Source organism: Mauremys reevesii, linkage group 10, assembly GCF_016161935.1.
Source record: "Mauremys reevesii isolate NIE-2019 linkage group 10, ASM1616193v1, whole genome shotgun sequence".
Classification (NCBI taxonomy): Eukaryota; Metazoa; Chordata; order Testudines; family Geoemydidae; genus Mauremys; species Mauremys reevesii.
In genome coordinates this window covers 38,967,722-38,984,044 of record NC_052632.1, presented here as the reverse complement: position 1 = coordinate 38,984,044, position 16,323 = coordinate 38,967,722, and the positions used below count along the sequence as shown (strand labels likewise).

General features: G+C 49.6%; 1 protein-coding gene across 1 annotated transcript in view; it reads right to left on the bottom strand.

Moving 5' to 3' along the window:
- Positions 1-1,602: 1,602 nt before the first annotated feature.
- The window catches only part of LOC120373729 (zona pellucida sperm-binding protein 3-like), a 31,406-nt gene continuing 16,685 nt past the window's right edge, over positions 1,603-16,323 (bottom strand). Inside the window, exons 2-4 of the mRNA XM_039492540.1 lie at positions 9,546-9,664; positions 9,352-9,455; positions 1,603-2,128 (exon numbers count right to left, since the gene is read on the bottom strand). Of these exons, the coding sequence (XP_039348474.1) occupies positions 2,064-2,128; positions 9,352-9,455; positions 9,546-9,664 (288 nt within the window). The 3' untranslated portion in view covers positions 1,603-2,063. The remainder of the gene's footprint in view (positions 2,129-9,351; positions 9,456-9,545; positions 9,665-16,323) is intronic.

Here is a 16,323-nt window from a genome sequence, read left to right as displayed (position 1 = left end):
CAGACTGGTGGGACCGCATTGTGATGCGGGTATGGGATGATTCCCAGTGGCTGCATAACTTTCGAATGCATAAGGCCACTTTCATGTGATAAAGTTAGACTCAGGACTTACAGTTTGTCAGACCACTTTGTTTTATTAGCACAGCGCATTGCTAATAACACCCAGATAGTGTGAGCACCATGCAAGACACAAACTATCTTATTTATACAGATAAAAGGGCGAGAATTTAACAAGATAACAAAGGAAGCAGAATCTGATCAGTTTATCTAGGCTAGGCATGCATATCTTATTTTCTTACTATTACCGATTTTCTGTTAATGTTTCGCCATTAGCACCATTGTTTATGCCTAATGCTCTTTTCCTGGCACCTGTATTTCAACATTTCTTATTTCTGCTTAAAGGTACATACAACATTTCTTTAATCCATTTTTATTTTTACAGTATAATTTATTCTACTTTCACACATGGAACTTTGCGAATTGCTTTCCCCAACCCTGAAGCGCAGAAATACCAAAATGAGACCTGCTCTGACAGTTGAGAAGCGAGTGGCGATAGCCCTGTGGAAGCTTGCAACACCAGATTCCCGACTGACCGGTAGCAATCAGTTTGGAGTGGGTAAATCTACCATGGGGGCTGCTGTGATCCAAGTAGCCAGGGCAATCAGTTCACTTGTGCTAAGAAGGGTAGTGACTCTGGGAAACGTGAAGGACATAGGGAACCTCATTGCGGCAAAGCCATCCACTAACTGTGGTGGGGCAATAGACGGAACTCACATCCCTATCTGGGCACCAGACCACCTTGCCAATGAGTACATAAACTGGAAGGGCTACTTCTAAATGGTGTTGCAAGTGCTAGTGGATCACAGGGGCCGTTTCACCCACATCAACGTTGGATGGTCAGGAAAGGTACATGACATGCGCATCTTTAGGAACTCCAGTCTCTTCAGAAAGCTGCAAGAAGGAACTTCCTTCCCAGACCAGAAAATTACCATTGATGATGTTGAAATGCCGATAGTTATCCTTGGAGACCCAGTCTACCCCTTGCTCCTGTGGCTCATGAAGCCATACACAGGCAGCCTGGACAGCAGTAAGGAATAGTTCAACCATAGGCTGAGCAAGTGCAGAATGGTGGTAGAATGTGCCTATGGACATCTAAAGGGGTGCTGGCGTGGTTTACTCACTAGGTTAAATCTCAGCAAAAGCAATATTCCTATTGTTGTTGCTGCTTGCTGGGTACTCCATAATACCTGTGAAAGTAAGGGGGGAAAGTTTCTGGCGGGGTGGGGGGTTGAGGCAGATCACCTGGCTGCCAATTATGAGCAACCAGACACCAGGGCAATAAGAAGAGCACATCGAGGCGCATTACATCTCTGAGAGGCTTTGAAAACCAGTTTCATGAATGATCCATCACTGATGTGACAGTTCTGTGTGTTTTTCCTTACCAACCTGCCCCCTTTTTTGCATGTACTGCCCTGTAAACTAAACCCCCACCAACCACAGTGTGCACAGTGAATAAAGAGCCTCTTGTCCTCAATTAATGCATTTTTATTATGCTAACAAACACTGAACAGAGACAGCAATGAATAGCAATGATAACCAGGGTCTAAGGGCCTGATAACACAGGGAAGGAGGGGCAAGGACACATAGCTTATTACAATTGCACTGTCTAGTAATCAAAGCTGTGGGAATGGGAGCCTTCTGCTCCATGAACCATCCCCTGGAGTCGAGTTCAAGGAGCTTCTCCCCCCCTTGCATGCTAGGACGTCTGGGAGAGGAGGATATAGAACTTGGTGAGGAGGGCAGCTGGTTCATCACTGGGTGCAGCAGGACTCTAAGGTCTAGTTGCCTTTCGTGCACCTCAACCAGACACCTCAACATATCTGTTTGCTCCCCCATAAGCTGCAACATCTCTTGCGTGTTACACTCTTGTTCCCTGCATGCTTTCCTGCCCTCTTGGTCAGTGCACATACTCTCCAATAGCAGCCTCCATGCATTCAGCTGGGCCCTGTCAGCCTTGGAGGAACGCATCAAATCACAGAACATGTCTTCCCTTGTCTGCTTTTTTCACCTTCTAATCTGGGCCAGCCTTTGTGCTGGAGTGGAGGAAGCACCCAGAGAACAGGTTGCAGCTGCAAGGAAAAGCATACATTGTTGAAAACAAAAGATGAACTGTTGCAATGAATGAAACAATTCACAGCAGTAAATACATTCCCTGAGGGTCTCAGCCAAATGTTGTGTTATAAAAGAAGAGCCTGCCGGTAAGGTACAACACATGGCAGCGCGCTGGGCAGCAGATTTCGGTTTGCAGGCAGGCATGGTGAGCACACAAGAAAGGGCAGGCGGTGGCAGGACACACCTGGGGACATTTTTTACTGTGGAAACTCTTGGCACATAAACAGGCTTTTCTGGAGAGCGCCCTTTGCGTGGCTGCACTGGCCACCACTGTATCCCAATTGTTTACCTCATGTTAAACATCAACCACAATTGCATTTAACCCCTATAATGTTATTACAAGGTGCCTTCCTCGCCAGCACAGTCCCCGCACCAGTGGGTCCTGGGAGGGGATTGGCTCCAGAATTAGGAAAAGGTCCTGGCTGTCATGGAAAACGGATCCTCCACTTGCCTGCTGTGCATTCTCCTCTTCTTCTTCCTCATCAACAATGTTCTCCTCGTTGTTGGTTGCTTGGGGCCCCTGGGAGGTAGCCACGGAGAGTGTTAGGATACTGGTGGGGTCCCTTCCTAGAATCGCATGCAGATGCTCATAGAAGCGGCATGTCTGTGCCTCAGCACCAAAGTGACTGTTTGCTTCCCTTGTCTTCTGGTACGCTTGCCTGAGCTACCTTATTTGTACCCAGCGCTGCTGTGTGTCCCTGGTGTAGCCTTTCCCCCTCATGCCCTGTGCGATTTTGGCATAGATGTCAGCATTTCTTCTGCTGGTTTGGAGCTCTGCCTGCACAGACTCTTCTCCCCACAGAACAATCAGATCCAGTGTCTCCTGTACACAGGGCTGGCGCTTCCATTAGGCGACCCTAGGCGGTTGCCTAGGGTGCCAGGATTCGGGGAGGGCGGCATTTTGTGCGCTCCCCATGGGGCGCACAGGAGCTTCTGGTTCCGCTCCCGTTGCGTTGCTGAGAAGGACCTTCTGCTGACATGCCGCGGAAAACAGCAGCAGGCAATTGAGCAGCTCAATGACTGCCGCTGTCACTTGCGGCATCTCGGCGGAGGGTCCTTCTTCAGCGGCGCGACGGGAGTGGAACCGGAAGCTCCCATGCGCCCCGTGGGGAGCACACAAAATGCCGCTCCCCAAATTCTGCCTAGGGCGCCAGAAACCCTGGCCCCACTCCTGCCTGTATGCTCCATGCTGGAGCGTGTTTGCATACCTGGGCAGCCATGGTCAGCTGTGGTGGTGAGCTCTCCACGCTACTCAAACAGGAAATGAAATTCAAAAGTTCCTGGGGCTTTTCCTGTTTACCTGGCTGAAGTGGAGTGGAGTTGAAAGTGCTGTCCAGAGTGGACACATTGGAGCACTCTGGGACACCTCCCGGAGGCCAAAAAAGTCAAAATACACAGTGTTGTGTCTACACTACCCCTAATTCGACCCAGGAAGGTCGAATCTAGTGCTACTCCTCTCATTGAGGTGGAGTACAGGTGTTGATTTTAAAAGGTCAGCAGGAAGGGCTCTGTAGTGTAGACAAGAACATTATAAATTCGACCTAATGTGGGGAATGTTGATTTAACGACATTGTGTAGACCAGCCCTAAGGTCCAGATCCTGAAAGCTACTTTGACTCCTGCCTTCCCTTGATTTAAATTCAATGGAAGTTGGGAGTCTAAATATCTTTGAGGATTTGGGACTAAGTGACTTGCCCAGAGCAGGGCAGGGCAGAGATGGGATGGGACTCCCCCCCGCACTCCCAACAGCAGAGCCCCTTGGAGGAAGGCACATCTGCTCTGGAAGCCAGTGTCTGCCAGGGCTGTCCTGAGGCAGCGAGCTGGGCATGGAACAAGAGGCAGCAGAAAAACCATTCCATGGGCCACCTTTCCCCGGAGAACTCCCCAGCCCCACTCTGGACGCGGCTGAGAAGAGCTCAGCTCACTGGGTTAGGAGCAGAGCAGGTGGATGCTGAGCTTTACTGAAAATCCGGCCCTGCTTATCTGACCTTTGTCACCATAGGAACCCAGTGCCTCACAATCACTAATGGATACTCCCCTCCCAACACCCCTTCAGGCAGGGACATGCTATCCCCATGTGGGATAGCAACATGGGGCTCCTGGGAAACAAAGCCCCACTCTGAAATGCAGCTCCCTACTGCGCACCCTGCCTCTCCCAGGGAGGCTCCTGAAGGGGACTAAAGGTGTTTTCCGAAGAGCCCACAGGTCTGACCTCCCGCCCCCCTGGCTCATGGGAGAGTCTGAGATACAGCTAAAGGGGTCACTTCCTTCCTCGCCCATTCACCAGTGGGAACATCTCCCTCAGGAAGGCAGCAGGCTGCTCAGTGCTCTTCATTTACTCTGCACCGATGGCAGAGTCACCTGGCAGCTCGGGCAGGGACTTGCTACAGTTTGTGCCTACAAGAAAAGGTCCCAGAGTAAGACAGGCCAAAGCTGGGGTAGCAGCTGCTGAGCATAACCCCACCAGCACCGCAGGCTCCACAGCTGCTGGAAGAGGAAAGCCAGGGTTCGAACTGGAACTGAGAACTTCTGCTGCATCCCTGGCACTTACACATCCCACAATAGGGAGGTCACTCTGCTTCATGCATTAGCAGACACTGCAGCTGGAGTTGTGTTTGTGCAGCACAGAGGGCCCTGGGGTGGTGCTGCCTAGTATGATGGGCAGCAATTGCTTTATAATTCCGCCTGCAGAACTGTTGATCATAGACCACCACTTGGTGCACCAGCCTAGCTGTGATGGGCTGGAGCAGGTATTCAGTGGAAAACCCCCTGACTCTGGTTGTGCCGCTTCCCTCTTCAACCCCCACTGTTATGAATAATTCCCCCCACCCTGCCCCAGGATGAGACTTCAGGATTTTTCCCAGGTGGTTGGAAGCGCCCAGTCCTCCACCAACAGAGATATAGATTCATAATACAATGCAGAAAGCTCTCCAAGGTGTACGCAGGTAAGTCACCAGATACCATGTGATGCTGCCTGCATTGCTTCCTGTCAGTCTTCTAGGAGATCCTTGGACCCTTGCTAGGCATCAAGGATTAATAGGGGTCCTACCACAACATGATCCTCTGCTACCCTCACTGAGGAGTCACCTGTGCTGGGATACAAGACTGTTACCAAAAGTCCATTAATATTTCATTAGATACACCCTCCCCCACTCACTTTGGGATGAGGACCCCTTAAAATGGCAGGTCAGTTTGACCAAGCCAGCCTCTGTTCTTCAGGTCAAAGGTTATATCCTGCCTTCCTACATAAGTTGAGTGGGGATCACAGAAACCTACATGCCTGGGGGCCACATCTCTCTGGAAGCATCTCTCTGGCCCACTGTCCCCAGGGCTGCCTCTCCTGGACTCTCCTCCAAGCCAGGGGTTCTCAACCTTTTTCTTTCTCATTCCCCCCCCCCATGCTATAAAAACTTCATGGCCCATCTGTGCCACAACAACTGTTTTCTGCATATAAAGGCCAGGATCAGCATGAGGGGGTAGCAAGCAAGGCAATTGCCTGGGACCCCACACCACAGGGGACCCCTGAAGCTAAGTTGCTCAGGCTTCAGCCGTAGGTGGTATGGCTCAGGGCCCCAGGCTTCAGCCCCATGTGGTGGGGCTTTGGCTTTCTGCCCTGGGCCCCAGCATGTCTAATGCCAGCCCTGCTTGGTGGACCCCCAAAACCTGCTTGCAGGCCCATAGGTGCCGACTCCGTGGGTGCTCCAGGGCTGGAGCACCCATGAAAAAAAAACCCCACGGCAGCTCCCTGTGGCCCCGCCCCTCTGCTCCAGCTCACCTCCGCCCATGGGTGCCGACTTATATGGGCTCCTGGGGCTTTAGCCCCAGGAATATTTACAGTCAGGGGCTCTGCTCCACCAATAGTTGGAGCTAGGTTTCGCCCCTTTTAAATCCCAGCCGCGGCCAGGAGTCAGAGGGCTCTGGGCTGCCGGCAGCCGCGGGGAGCCCAGAGCCTTTTAAATCCCAGCCGCGGCCGGGAGTCAGAGGGCTCTGGGCTGCCTGCAGGAGCGGGGAGCCCAGAGCCTTATAAATCCCAGCCGCGGCCGGGAGTCAGAGGCTCTGGGCTGCCTGCAAGCGCGGGGAGCCCAGCACCCTTTAAATCCCAGCCACGGCCGGATTGCCCTCCCCAGAGGGCTCTGCCCCAACTGCCCCAGCAGGACCCCAGAGCCCTTCCAAGCACCACACTGGTCCTTGAATCCCAGCCCCCGCTGATTACCCCCCCAGACCCTGCCCCAACTGCCCCTTGGGACCCCAGCCCCTATCTAAGCCTCCCTTCTCCTTGTCCCCAACTGCCCCCTCCTGAGACCCCACCCAACTTCCCCACAGAACCCCACTACCTGTCCCCTGATAAACCTCCTGGACTCCCATGCCTATCCAATTGCTGCCTGTCCCCTGACTGCCCCTTCGAACCTCTGCCCCATCCAACCCCCCCAGCTCCATGTCCCCAAATCCAACCCCCCCTGCTCCTTGTCCCTTGACTGCCCCCCAGAACTCCCAACCCCTTCTCCAACCCCCAAACCGCCTACTGTGCCACTCAGACCAGCGTGTCTGGCTCCTGCAGCTCCAGACAGTTGCTGCCATGCTCCCCCATGGACCCCACAGCCCTCTCCCACCCCCAGCACCTGCCTTCCAGATTTGAACACCTCAAAATTCAGGAGTGCTCAAGCTCGGTTTGGGCAGCTTTTACTTCATTTCTCCCAAATCAGTTTCCCCTGCAAGGTGCCAACTGAAGGTGTTGGAGAACAGAGAGATCGGGTGGTCTCCTAATGCCTGGAAAAGAGACAAAGGCCGGAGGAGGGAGTGTCAGTGCCTGTGCGGACTTCTGGGAAGTGCACGGTGTGGAAGGGGATGCTGTGATGCTTTGGAACAACTCCATACAAAGCCAGTCAGGACTCTGGGGGAGCCTCTTCTCTCGGAGCAGACTGTCTCCAGGGCAAGAAGCTTACACCTTCCTGGGTCTGACCTCGGAGCATTCAGCTTGCCCTTCCACATCATGCACTTTCCACAGCGAGTCTGCCCAGGCTGGTCCTGGGGCAACCAGAGGTCCCTGCACCCCAACTCCGCAGTCAGATGTGACTCTCAGCCAGACAGTAAAACAGAAGGTTTATTAGATGACAGGAACACAGTTTAAACAGAGCTTGTAGGTACAGAAAACAGAACCCCTCTGTCAGGTCCATCTTGGGGGGTGGGGCGCCCAGAACCAAGTTCTGGGTCTCTCCCCATTTCCCCAGCCAGCTCCAAAGTGACACTCCCTCCTCTGGCCTCTGTGTCTCTTCCGGACAAGGAGGCCACCTGATCTTTGTCCCCAACACCTTCAGTTGGCATCTTGCAGGGGAAACTGAGGCACCCATACAGTATCCAGAGAAAATATTAAGGACATTCCCACTTCATCACAACAGGTGCAACAAAATATAATACTGTATATTGAAGCAGGCAAGTGCTGCTTCTGACTTTCCACTTTTAATTGACCTTTGTAATCTTGTGGCACTGACGCGTTGTAGCTTCATTTTATATCGGCTTACAGGGCGGGAGCCGGGGGGCACCACCATTTTGGGCCCCACCAAAAATTATACAAACCTGCCGCCTATGCCTCCGCCTCCTCTGCAAGCCCGCCCCCGCTTCCTGCTTCTCCTCCTTCCCAGCGCTTGCACCGCGACACAGCTGATTCGCGGAGCAGGGAGGGAGGGGGGAGGAGGGGGAATGTGGCACGTTGGAGGAAGCGGGGCCAGGGCAGAGATTTGGGGAAGAGATCCAATAGGGGCAGTGAGGGGCAGAGCAGGGGTGGAGGAGTCTGTGGCTCGACCCTGGGAGAGAGGCAGTGGCCTTGTCTTCTATCAAAGCAGACACTGTGGCAGATGTGCTGCTGACCATTTTCAGCCGAGTGGGGTTCCCCAAGGAAGTCTTGACAGACCAAGGATCCAACTTCATGTCAGCCCTGCTCCGGTGCTTGTGGGAGAAATGTGGGGTCTGGCACACCTGGGCCTCACATATCACCCCCAGTCCAATGGGCTGGTGGAGAGGTTCAATGGAACTCTAAAGATGATGCTGAAAACCTTTATGAACCAGCACACGCAGGATTTATGAACCAGCACACGCAGGATTTACCTCAGCTGCTGTTCGCATACAGGGAGGTTCCCCAGGAGTCTACCGGGTTTTCGCCTTTTGAACTGTTATGAGAGATGAATGGGAGGGGAAGGCCACTCCAGATGGAGAATCAGTGGTGGAGTATGTCCTGACCTTCCGAGAAAGGCTTGCTGAGCTCATGGGTCTGGCCAAGGAGAATTTGGCCAAAGCCCAGAGGAAACAGACGGTCTGGTATGACTGCACAGTTTAGGCCCGCGCCTACACCACCGGGGATCAGGTGATGGTTCTCATCCCCGTGAGAAAAAACAAACTACCGGCTGCCTGGGAAGGCCCTTTCAAGGTTGTCAAGCAACTAAATGAGGTAAATTATGTGGTGGAACTGTCTAACCGGGCACACCGCCACCGGGTGTACTGTGTTAATATGATGAAGCCATATTATGATAGGGGGAATGTGGGGTTAGCAGTGTGCGGACATTGGGAGGAGCAGGGAGATGACTCGTTAGTAGATCTATTCCCTGAGACAGGAACTGGCTCCTCCCTGGAAACAATTCCCCTCTCTGATCAGTTAACCCCTGTCCAGCAAGCTGAGATCAGAGGGGTGCTGCATCTGTACCAACAACTGTTTTCCAACCAGCCGTGACTCACTAATCTGACTGTTCCCCAGGTGCAGACAGAATCGCACCTGCCTATAAGATGCTCCCCCTTCTGAGTCACAGGGAAAACTGGTCAAGACTTGGAAAGAGAGGTCAATGACATGCTGGCTTTGTGGGTGATCCAGCCATCTTCCAGCCCTTGGGCCTCGCCTGGGGTGCTGGTCCCCAAAAAGGATGGGTCGATCTAGTTCTGTGTGGACTATCGGAAGCTTAATGCCATCACAGTAGCTGAAGCTTACCCCATGCCCAGGCCTGACGAGGTCAGGGTGGCCATAAAGAGCCTCAGAGCCACATGGTTCCCAGTGCTGACATCAGCTTGGATATGCATGACCTCCCCCAGCTGGAACCCATTGGAGGGTCTCTCAGCACTCCAGTCATCTGCAAGGCAAGCTCACAGTGAGCAGGACAGACAGGCAGGCAGGGTTGGGCTCCCCTGAAGGCATCTACCATTCATCAGGTGCAGTGAGAAACTCAGCCTCTCCTCAGCAGACAGGGTGGAGCTGAAGGGAACCCACGTGGGCTTGATGGCTTTACTGCTCACATTGTCCTTCCTGTGAGAGGAGCAAATCTCAGTCACTGAGCCAGATCCGACAACAGGGACTGAATGGAAGGGAGGGGACCTGAACATCTCAGACACTCACCTGGGATAGTGACACTCAATAGGAATCACAGCTGGATTGGTTCTCAGGATCACTGGGTTGCTGGCAGGGGTGGGGTTATAATTCAGGCTTGTGCTGTAAACCAGGGAATCTGGGGTCATCTGGGAAGAACCAGACGTGGAAGGGTTAACACTAGCATACATTTATTTTACTTTGATTAAAAAAATTGCCCATTAAAGTTGCTTATGTCATATTCCATTGGTTCTTTATTCCATCACTTCAATATTGGCTGAAGCTCATAGACAGGCTTCAGGCAGAGTCTGCTTCACTTTATAACGTAATACCTAGTTTATTTGAACTACATAAAAAGGGGAGGGGAGTTTAAAAAAAAACTTATTTTTGCTTCATAGTGTTTCATACTTTTTTGTTTCATTAATTGCACAAGCATTCACTGCATCATTGAAAGGCATTTCAGTGTTGCCTTTGAAAACTATTTAATACAAAGATAGTAATCAAATCAAATCTACACTATTGTTATATTATTTTGTTTTATGCTTAAAAGTTTATTTTTATTTTTTTCCAGTGTATATTGGAATCTGTACCACTGCAGCAGAGGAATTTTTTTTAAAAAGAAAGGCCCCTGACAATGAAAATTGTGACAATGAAGAGCCATCCTTGAAAATGAACTGTGTAAATGCCTCCTTAAGTAACATTGTCCTGCAGTCAACACAACAAAACAGACTGGATAATGATCATGGGTGGCGCGTAATGAAGGCTTGGGGAGGCAGGGCTCAGAGCTCCTCCAGGCAGCTGGGGCTCGAGGCTCTTCTGGCCACAGTGGGGGGCTCGGGGCTCCTCCAGTCCCAGCAGGCAAGAGCTGGGGGACAGAGCCTCAGGCAGAAGAGGCGGGGCAGGGAGCTAGCATCCCTGACTGGGAGGTTCACGCGCCATTCATGATAATGATCCTTGGGCCAGTACATCAGTGGCCACCAACTACACCTCTAAGACAGGGCCGGCTCCAGACCCCAGCGCGCCAAGCGCGCGCTTGGGGCGGCATTTTGCCAGCAGGGCGGCAGGCGGCTCCGGCGGACCTTCTGCAGTCATGCCTGGGGGAGGTCCACTGGAGCCGCGGGACCAGCGGACCCTCCGCAGTCATGCGTGCGGGAGGTCCGCTGGTCCCGCGGCTCCGGTGCACCTCCCGCAGGCATGACTGCTTGGGGCGGCCAAATTCCTAGAGCCGCCCCTGCTCTAAGAATGTCCTTCATGCTCTGACCTCACCAGCGGGAGTAGAAGGTTGTGTTAAACAGAGTTTTACCTATTCATGACAGGAAAAACAACATCTCCACAGCCATAGATATTTCACTGCACAAAGAGGAACAACCAGTACAGCCTAAGATGGATTTATATCCTTCTGCAAATGGCGTTTCAAGTGTGGTTGGATTTCTTTGTACCCCTTCATTAAAAGCTCAGTTGTAGAGGATTCTGTTTTTAGCTTTCCATGCCATCACTTTGCTAGTCAAAACACAATCGGAGCAGGAGAACAATTCAACAACAGAACATTCACTGAGCATGGCTTTAAGAAATGGAAATTTTTTCATCATGTGTTAAAACTCAGTTGCTGGCATAAGTCAGCTTTCATTTCAGGGCAAGACTACTTGAAAATGAGGGTCAGCAGTTCAAAAAGTGTTGCAGATCAACTTGTTTCCAGTCAACAGGCAGTCATAGCTGAAAAGCGCCAGTATATTGAAAGAGTCTTAAAGGTCTTCATGCTGTGTGCAAGACAGGGTATTGCTTTTCAGGGGCATGATGAGATGCATGCCTCTAGCAATCAAGGCCATTTTATTGAAATTCTTGAGTTGGTTGCTTTCAATCAGCCCAGTCTTTTGAATTGACAAAGAAGCAGATATGGATACTATACCTCTCACCAGCACCAGAATGATTTAATCCATTCTGCTACAGAAGCCCTGAGAGAAAGCATTGTTGAAGAGGTCAGGCAAGCCAAGTATTTTCTGTCCTTGCTGATGAAACTAAAGATGCATCAAAAAAAGAACAGCTGTGTCTTCTTTTACGCTACTATCCAAAAGGAATCATTCAGAAAAGAGCTCCAAGCTGCTTTCACATGGACAAATCTAAATGCTGAATCTGCTTCACAACTGATTATTGAAGAACTACAGCATTTGAAGCTTTTCGTTAATTACACTGTTGCCCAGGGTTATGGTGGAGCTTCTGTGCTGATGGGCATTTAACAGGAGTACAAGCTCAAATTCAGGAACGGATAACACATACCATTTATGTGCACTGCCAGGCTTAATCTTGTCATTGCAGACACATGTTCCAGCATTGCCCAGTGTCAGGAAGTCTTTGCATTTCCTCAAGAATTGTACATCTTCTTTAGTTTACTGAACTAACTGCTTGTGACCCAAAGAGGGAACATTTTCTTGATGATGAGAAACTGAAAATAATTGCAGATCATTATGGGTCAACAGGCACTGATTTTGGCCTTCTGGATGCAGAAGTCGAAGTTGCCAAGAAGCACATTTCACCCAAGCACATTTGCCAAGATGAGACCATGGCGTTATCCATTGTTTTAGATCATACCTGGAGTGGTTGGTTGTTTGTTTAAATAATTTGTTTCCCTTTAAACATTTCTGGAACAAATTAACTGTCTCATTTGGAACATAAGACATTTTAAAAACCAACAACAATTGCAGGGGTGAGCAGATTTTATTCATCTCTACTAAAGATAGTGCACAGAGTATCAAACTTGTGTTTCTCATATAAGACTCCCAAACTGGTACCTCAAGGTTTAGGATTGGGAATATCTTGCTGTATTAGCTCCTGATTGTTCTAAATTTATATATAAACTTAAAATATAGCTTTATTTGGTGCTTGTTTAGGTTTCTTTCTTTATATAGAAATCAGATACAGTGCTCCTGCCAGCTAATTTCTAAGTTATTATCTGGAAAAAAAAACAAAACCCAAACCCCAAAACCTAGAGTTTTCAGGTGCCTAAGTAGCCCCTGGAATCACAGTTAAAGTTGCCCCCACCCACCAAAATCTGAAATGGCGTTTCATCCCTGGAACAGGGAAATAGGACCAATGGGAATCAGTCCCACCTGTTGGTCAGTTCAACTGCAGTTTGGGAAATTCCTGCCCTGTTTTGGTCAATGGAAGGCTAAGGGTGGGCTCAACCACAAAGGGACCCAGGCTCCCTAATCCCAGATTTAGGCCTGTAAATCCTGGGTTTGGCTCCACTGTGATCCACAAACCACACAGCGAACTCCGTAGGTGCCTAAATTAACTCAACACCTATGTTTTTACAGTATAAAGCTCGCTAGGTGCCCATGTTTCAGCCTCTGGGCACGTGCACAGACACCTAGAGGAAGGCACTATCTCCCCACTAAGCCCCAGATGGAATCATGAACTGGGGGAAGTTAGGTGTTCCACTGCCTAAGTTGCATGTGGGGCCCAATCCAATAGGTGTGTTTAGAGGCTGCTTATCAGCTCAGGCCCCATTCACAATTCCAGCGTGACCCTGGCAGACCAGGTGCCAATTCATGCCAAGGCCCAGGCCTCATTGCACACTGACAAATGCAGAGCTGGAAACCAGTCTGGCTCCCCTGTGGGTTACGATAGTTAAAATAGATACTAGAGTTATAAGAATGTGTTTAGATTTTATGAAATGCTTGTAGGATGCTGCCTGTATTAATCTTACCTATAATATCTGTACCCCACGTTATAAGGTAGTGTTCAATGCTCATGCTGTAACCAATAAAATGTTTGCTAAGATTGTAAATCCCCCACAGCCAGGGAAGAAGTATTACCGCATGTGAAATACTTGTTCACCACAAGAGGCGTTACCTCTTCCCCAGCAAGATAAAGACTTGCTTCCCCGCCCCAGCCCTGAAGAGGGTACAGTGCACAAGCCTTCATCCCATCACAGTTTGAATGCTGGGCGAAGGGTGTGACATTGCATTATAATGCTGCATAGAAATATGCTTGTGAATGTAAATATGACATAACTGGATATGCCATGTAACATGTCTTTGCAAAGATTATGTTCTACTGCCTGTATTCATCCTATTCGTATGCATGTATCATTTTTATATCTGAAGTTATGAGCATTGGCTCTATGCTTGTATTTAAAGTGTTTGCTGTAGACAGCAGCTAAGGCAGATTTGGTCAACATAGTGTGAAGGGGTTATTCAAGTAAATGGAAGTACTTGGCTAACAATGGACCTTGATAGATGCCAATACACATCTGAGCTTTCCTGGGAACATTCGGGCTAACATGTGAGAAATGGCTTGGCCTGTAGAGAACTGAAGTCATGCATGGACATGTGACTTGATCATGTGACTCCAAAACTCCATCTTGTAGCTGTGATTCCACACGGGGGAGAGTGGGGTTTCTACCCACAAGAGAGACTATATAAGCCCCTGGAAATCCCTCCATTTTGTCTTCAGCTGACTCAAGAGATGGCCTCTCCACCCCCAAGAGATGGCTGAAAGAAACTGAAACAAAGGACAGTAGCTACAGGGGTGTGAGTGATTGCTGGATCCAGACTAGGAGGAAGCCTAGTCTGTAAAAGAAGCTTATTGGAGCATCTCTGAGGATGAGATTTACCTGCATTTAGTTTCTTACTATATCAGGCTTAGACTTGGGTGTTTTATTTTATTTTGCTTGGTAATTTACTTTGTTCTATCTGTCATTGCTTGGAACCACTTAAATCCTACTATTTATATTTAATAAAATCACTTTTTACTTATTAATTAACCCAAAGCAAGCAATTAATTCCTGGGGGAGCAAACCAGTGTGCATATCTCTCTGTCAGTGTTATAGAGGGTGAACACTTTATGAGTTTGCCCTGTATAAGCTTTATACAGAGTAAAATGGATTTACTTGGGGTTTGGATCCCATTGGGAACTGGGTATCTGGGTGTTGGAGACAGGAGCACTTCTTAAGCTGTTTTCAGTTATGCCTGCAGCTTTTGTGGGGATGTAGTCCAGACCTGGGTCTGTGTTTGTAGCAGGCTAGTGTGTCTGGAACAACCAGGCAGGGTACTGAAGTTCCAAGCTGGCAGGAAAACAGGCTCAGAGGTAGTCCCAGCACATCAGGTGGCAGTCCCAAGGGGGTTTCTGTGACCCAACCCTTCGCAAAGGGCATAAAAATGCCCGTTAAGGAGAACTTGTTATTCCTTTGCTGCTTGATCTCAGAGGGGTGTGGATTTTTAAGCATAAGCAAGGAGTCCCCAGATGTTTTGCCTGGGTTACCCTAAAGGACATATAGAGTCTGCTTATTATAGAAGTTGCCACTACCTTGTGCGACCTGACTGTAACTCATTTGTGTGTGTTTACCTGCTTTAACCTTGTAAATAACACATAACAAATGACCCAAGGAGTTGGGGGTTAGTTAGCCCCTTCCCTGTCCCTAGCTACAAGCAACACACAACAGTTAGCCCCTCCCCACCCCCATTCCATCCCCTTCCCCCAAGTCTGGAATAACAGAGACTTGGTGGGATGACTCACATGATTGGAGTACTGTCATGGATGGATGGATATAAACTATTCAGGAAGGATAGGCAGGGCAGAAAAGGTGAGGGAGTTGCGTTGTATGTAAGAGAGCAGTATGACTGCTCAGAGCTCCAGTATGAAACTGCAGAAAAACCTGAGAGTCTCTGGATTAAATTTAGAAGTATGAACAACAAGGATAATGTCGTGGTGGGAGTCTGCTACAGACCACCAGACCAGGGGGATGAGGTGGACGAGGCTTTCTTCCAGCAACTAACAGAAGTTGCTAGATCACAGGCCCTGGTTCTCATGGGTGACTTTAATCACCCCGATATCTGCTGGGAGAGCAATACAGCAGTGCACAGACAATCCAGGAAGTTTCTGGAAAGTGTAGGGGACAATTTCCTGGTGCAAGTGCTGGAGGAACCAACTAGGGGAAAAGCTCTTCTTGACCTGCTGCTCACAAACAGGGAAGAAATAGTAGAGGAAGCAATAGTGGATGGGAACCTGGGAGGCAGTGACCATGAGATGGTCGAGTTCAGGATCCTGACACAAGGAAGAAAGGAGAGCAGTAGAACAGAGACCCTGGACTTCAGAAAAGCAGACTTCGACTCCCTCAGGGAACTGATCGGCAAGGTCCCCTGGGAGAATAACATGACAGGGAAAGAAGTCGAGGAAAGCTGGCTGTATTTTAAAGAATCCTTATTGAGGTTGCAGGAACAAACCATCCCGATGTGTAGGAAGAAAAGTAAATATGGCAGGCGACCAGCTTGGTTTAACAGTGAAATCCTTGCTTGTCTTAAACACAAAAAAACAGCTTACAAGAAGTGGAAGATTGGACAAATAACCAGGGAGGAGTATAAAAGTATTGCTCAGGCATGCAGGTGTGAAATTAGGAAGGCCAAATCACACTTGGAGTTGCAGCTAGCCGGAGATGTTAGGAGTAACAAGAAGGGTTTCTTCAGGTATGTTAGCAACAAGAAGAAAGTCAAGGAAAGTGTGGGCCCCTTGCTGAATGAGGGAGGGAACCTAGTGACAGAGGATGTGGAGAAAGCTAGTGTACTCAATGCTTTTTTTGCCTCTGTCTTCACAGACAAGGTCAGCTCCCAGACAGCTGCACTCTGCAGCACGGTATGGGGAGGAGGTGACCAGCTCTCTGCGGAGAAAGAAGTAGTTCGGGACTATTTAGAAAAGCTGGACGAGCACAAGTTCATGGGGCCGGATCACTGCATCCGAGGATGCTAAAGGAGTTGGCTGATGAGATTGCAGAGCCACTGGCCATTATCTTTGAAAAATCATGGCGATCGGGGGA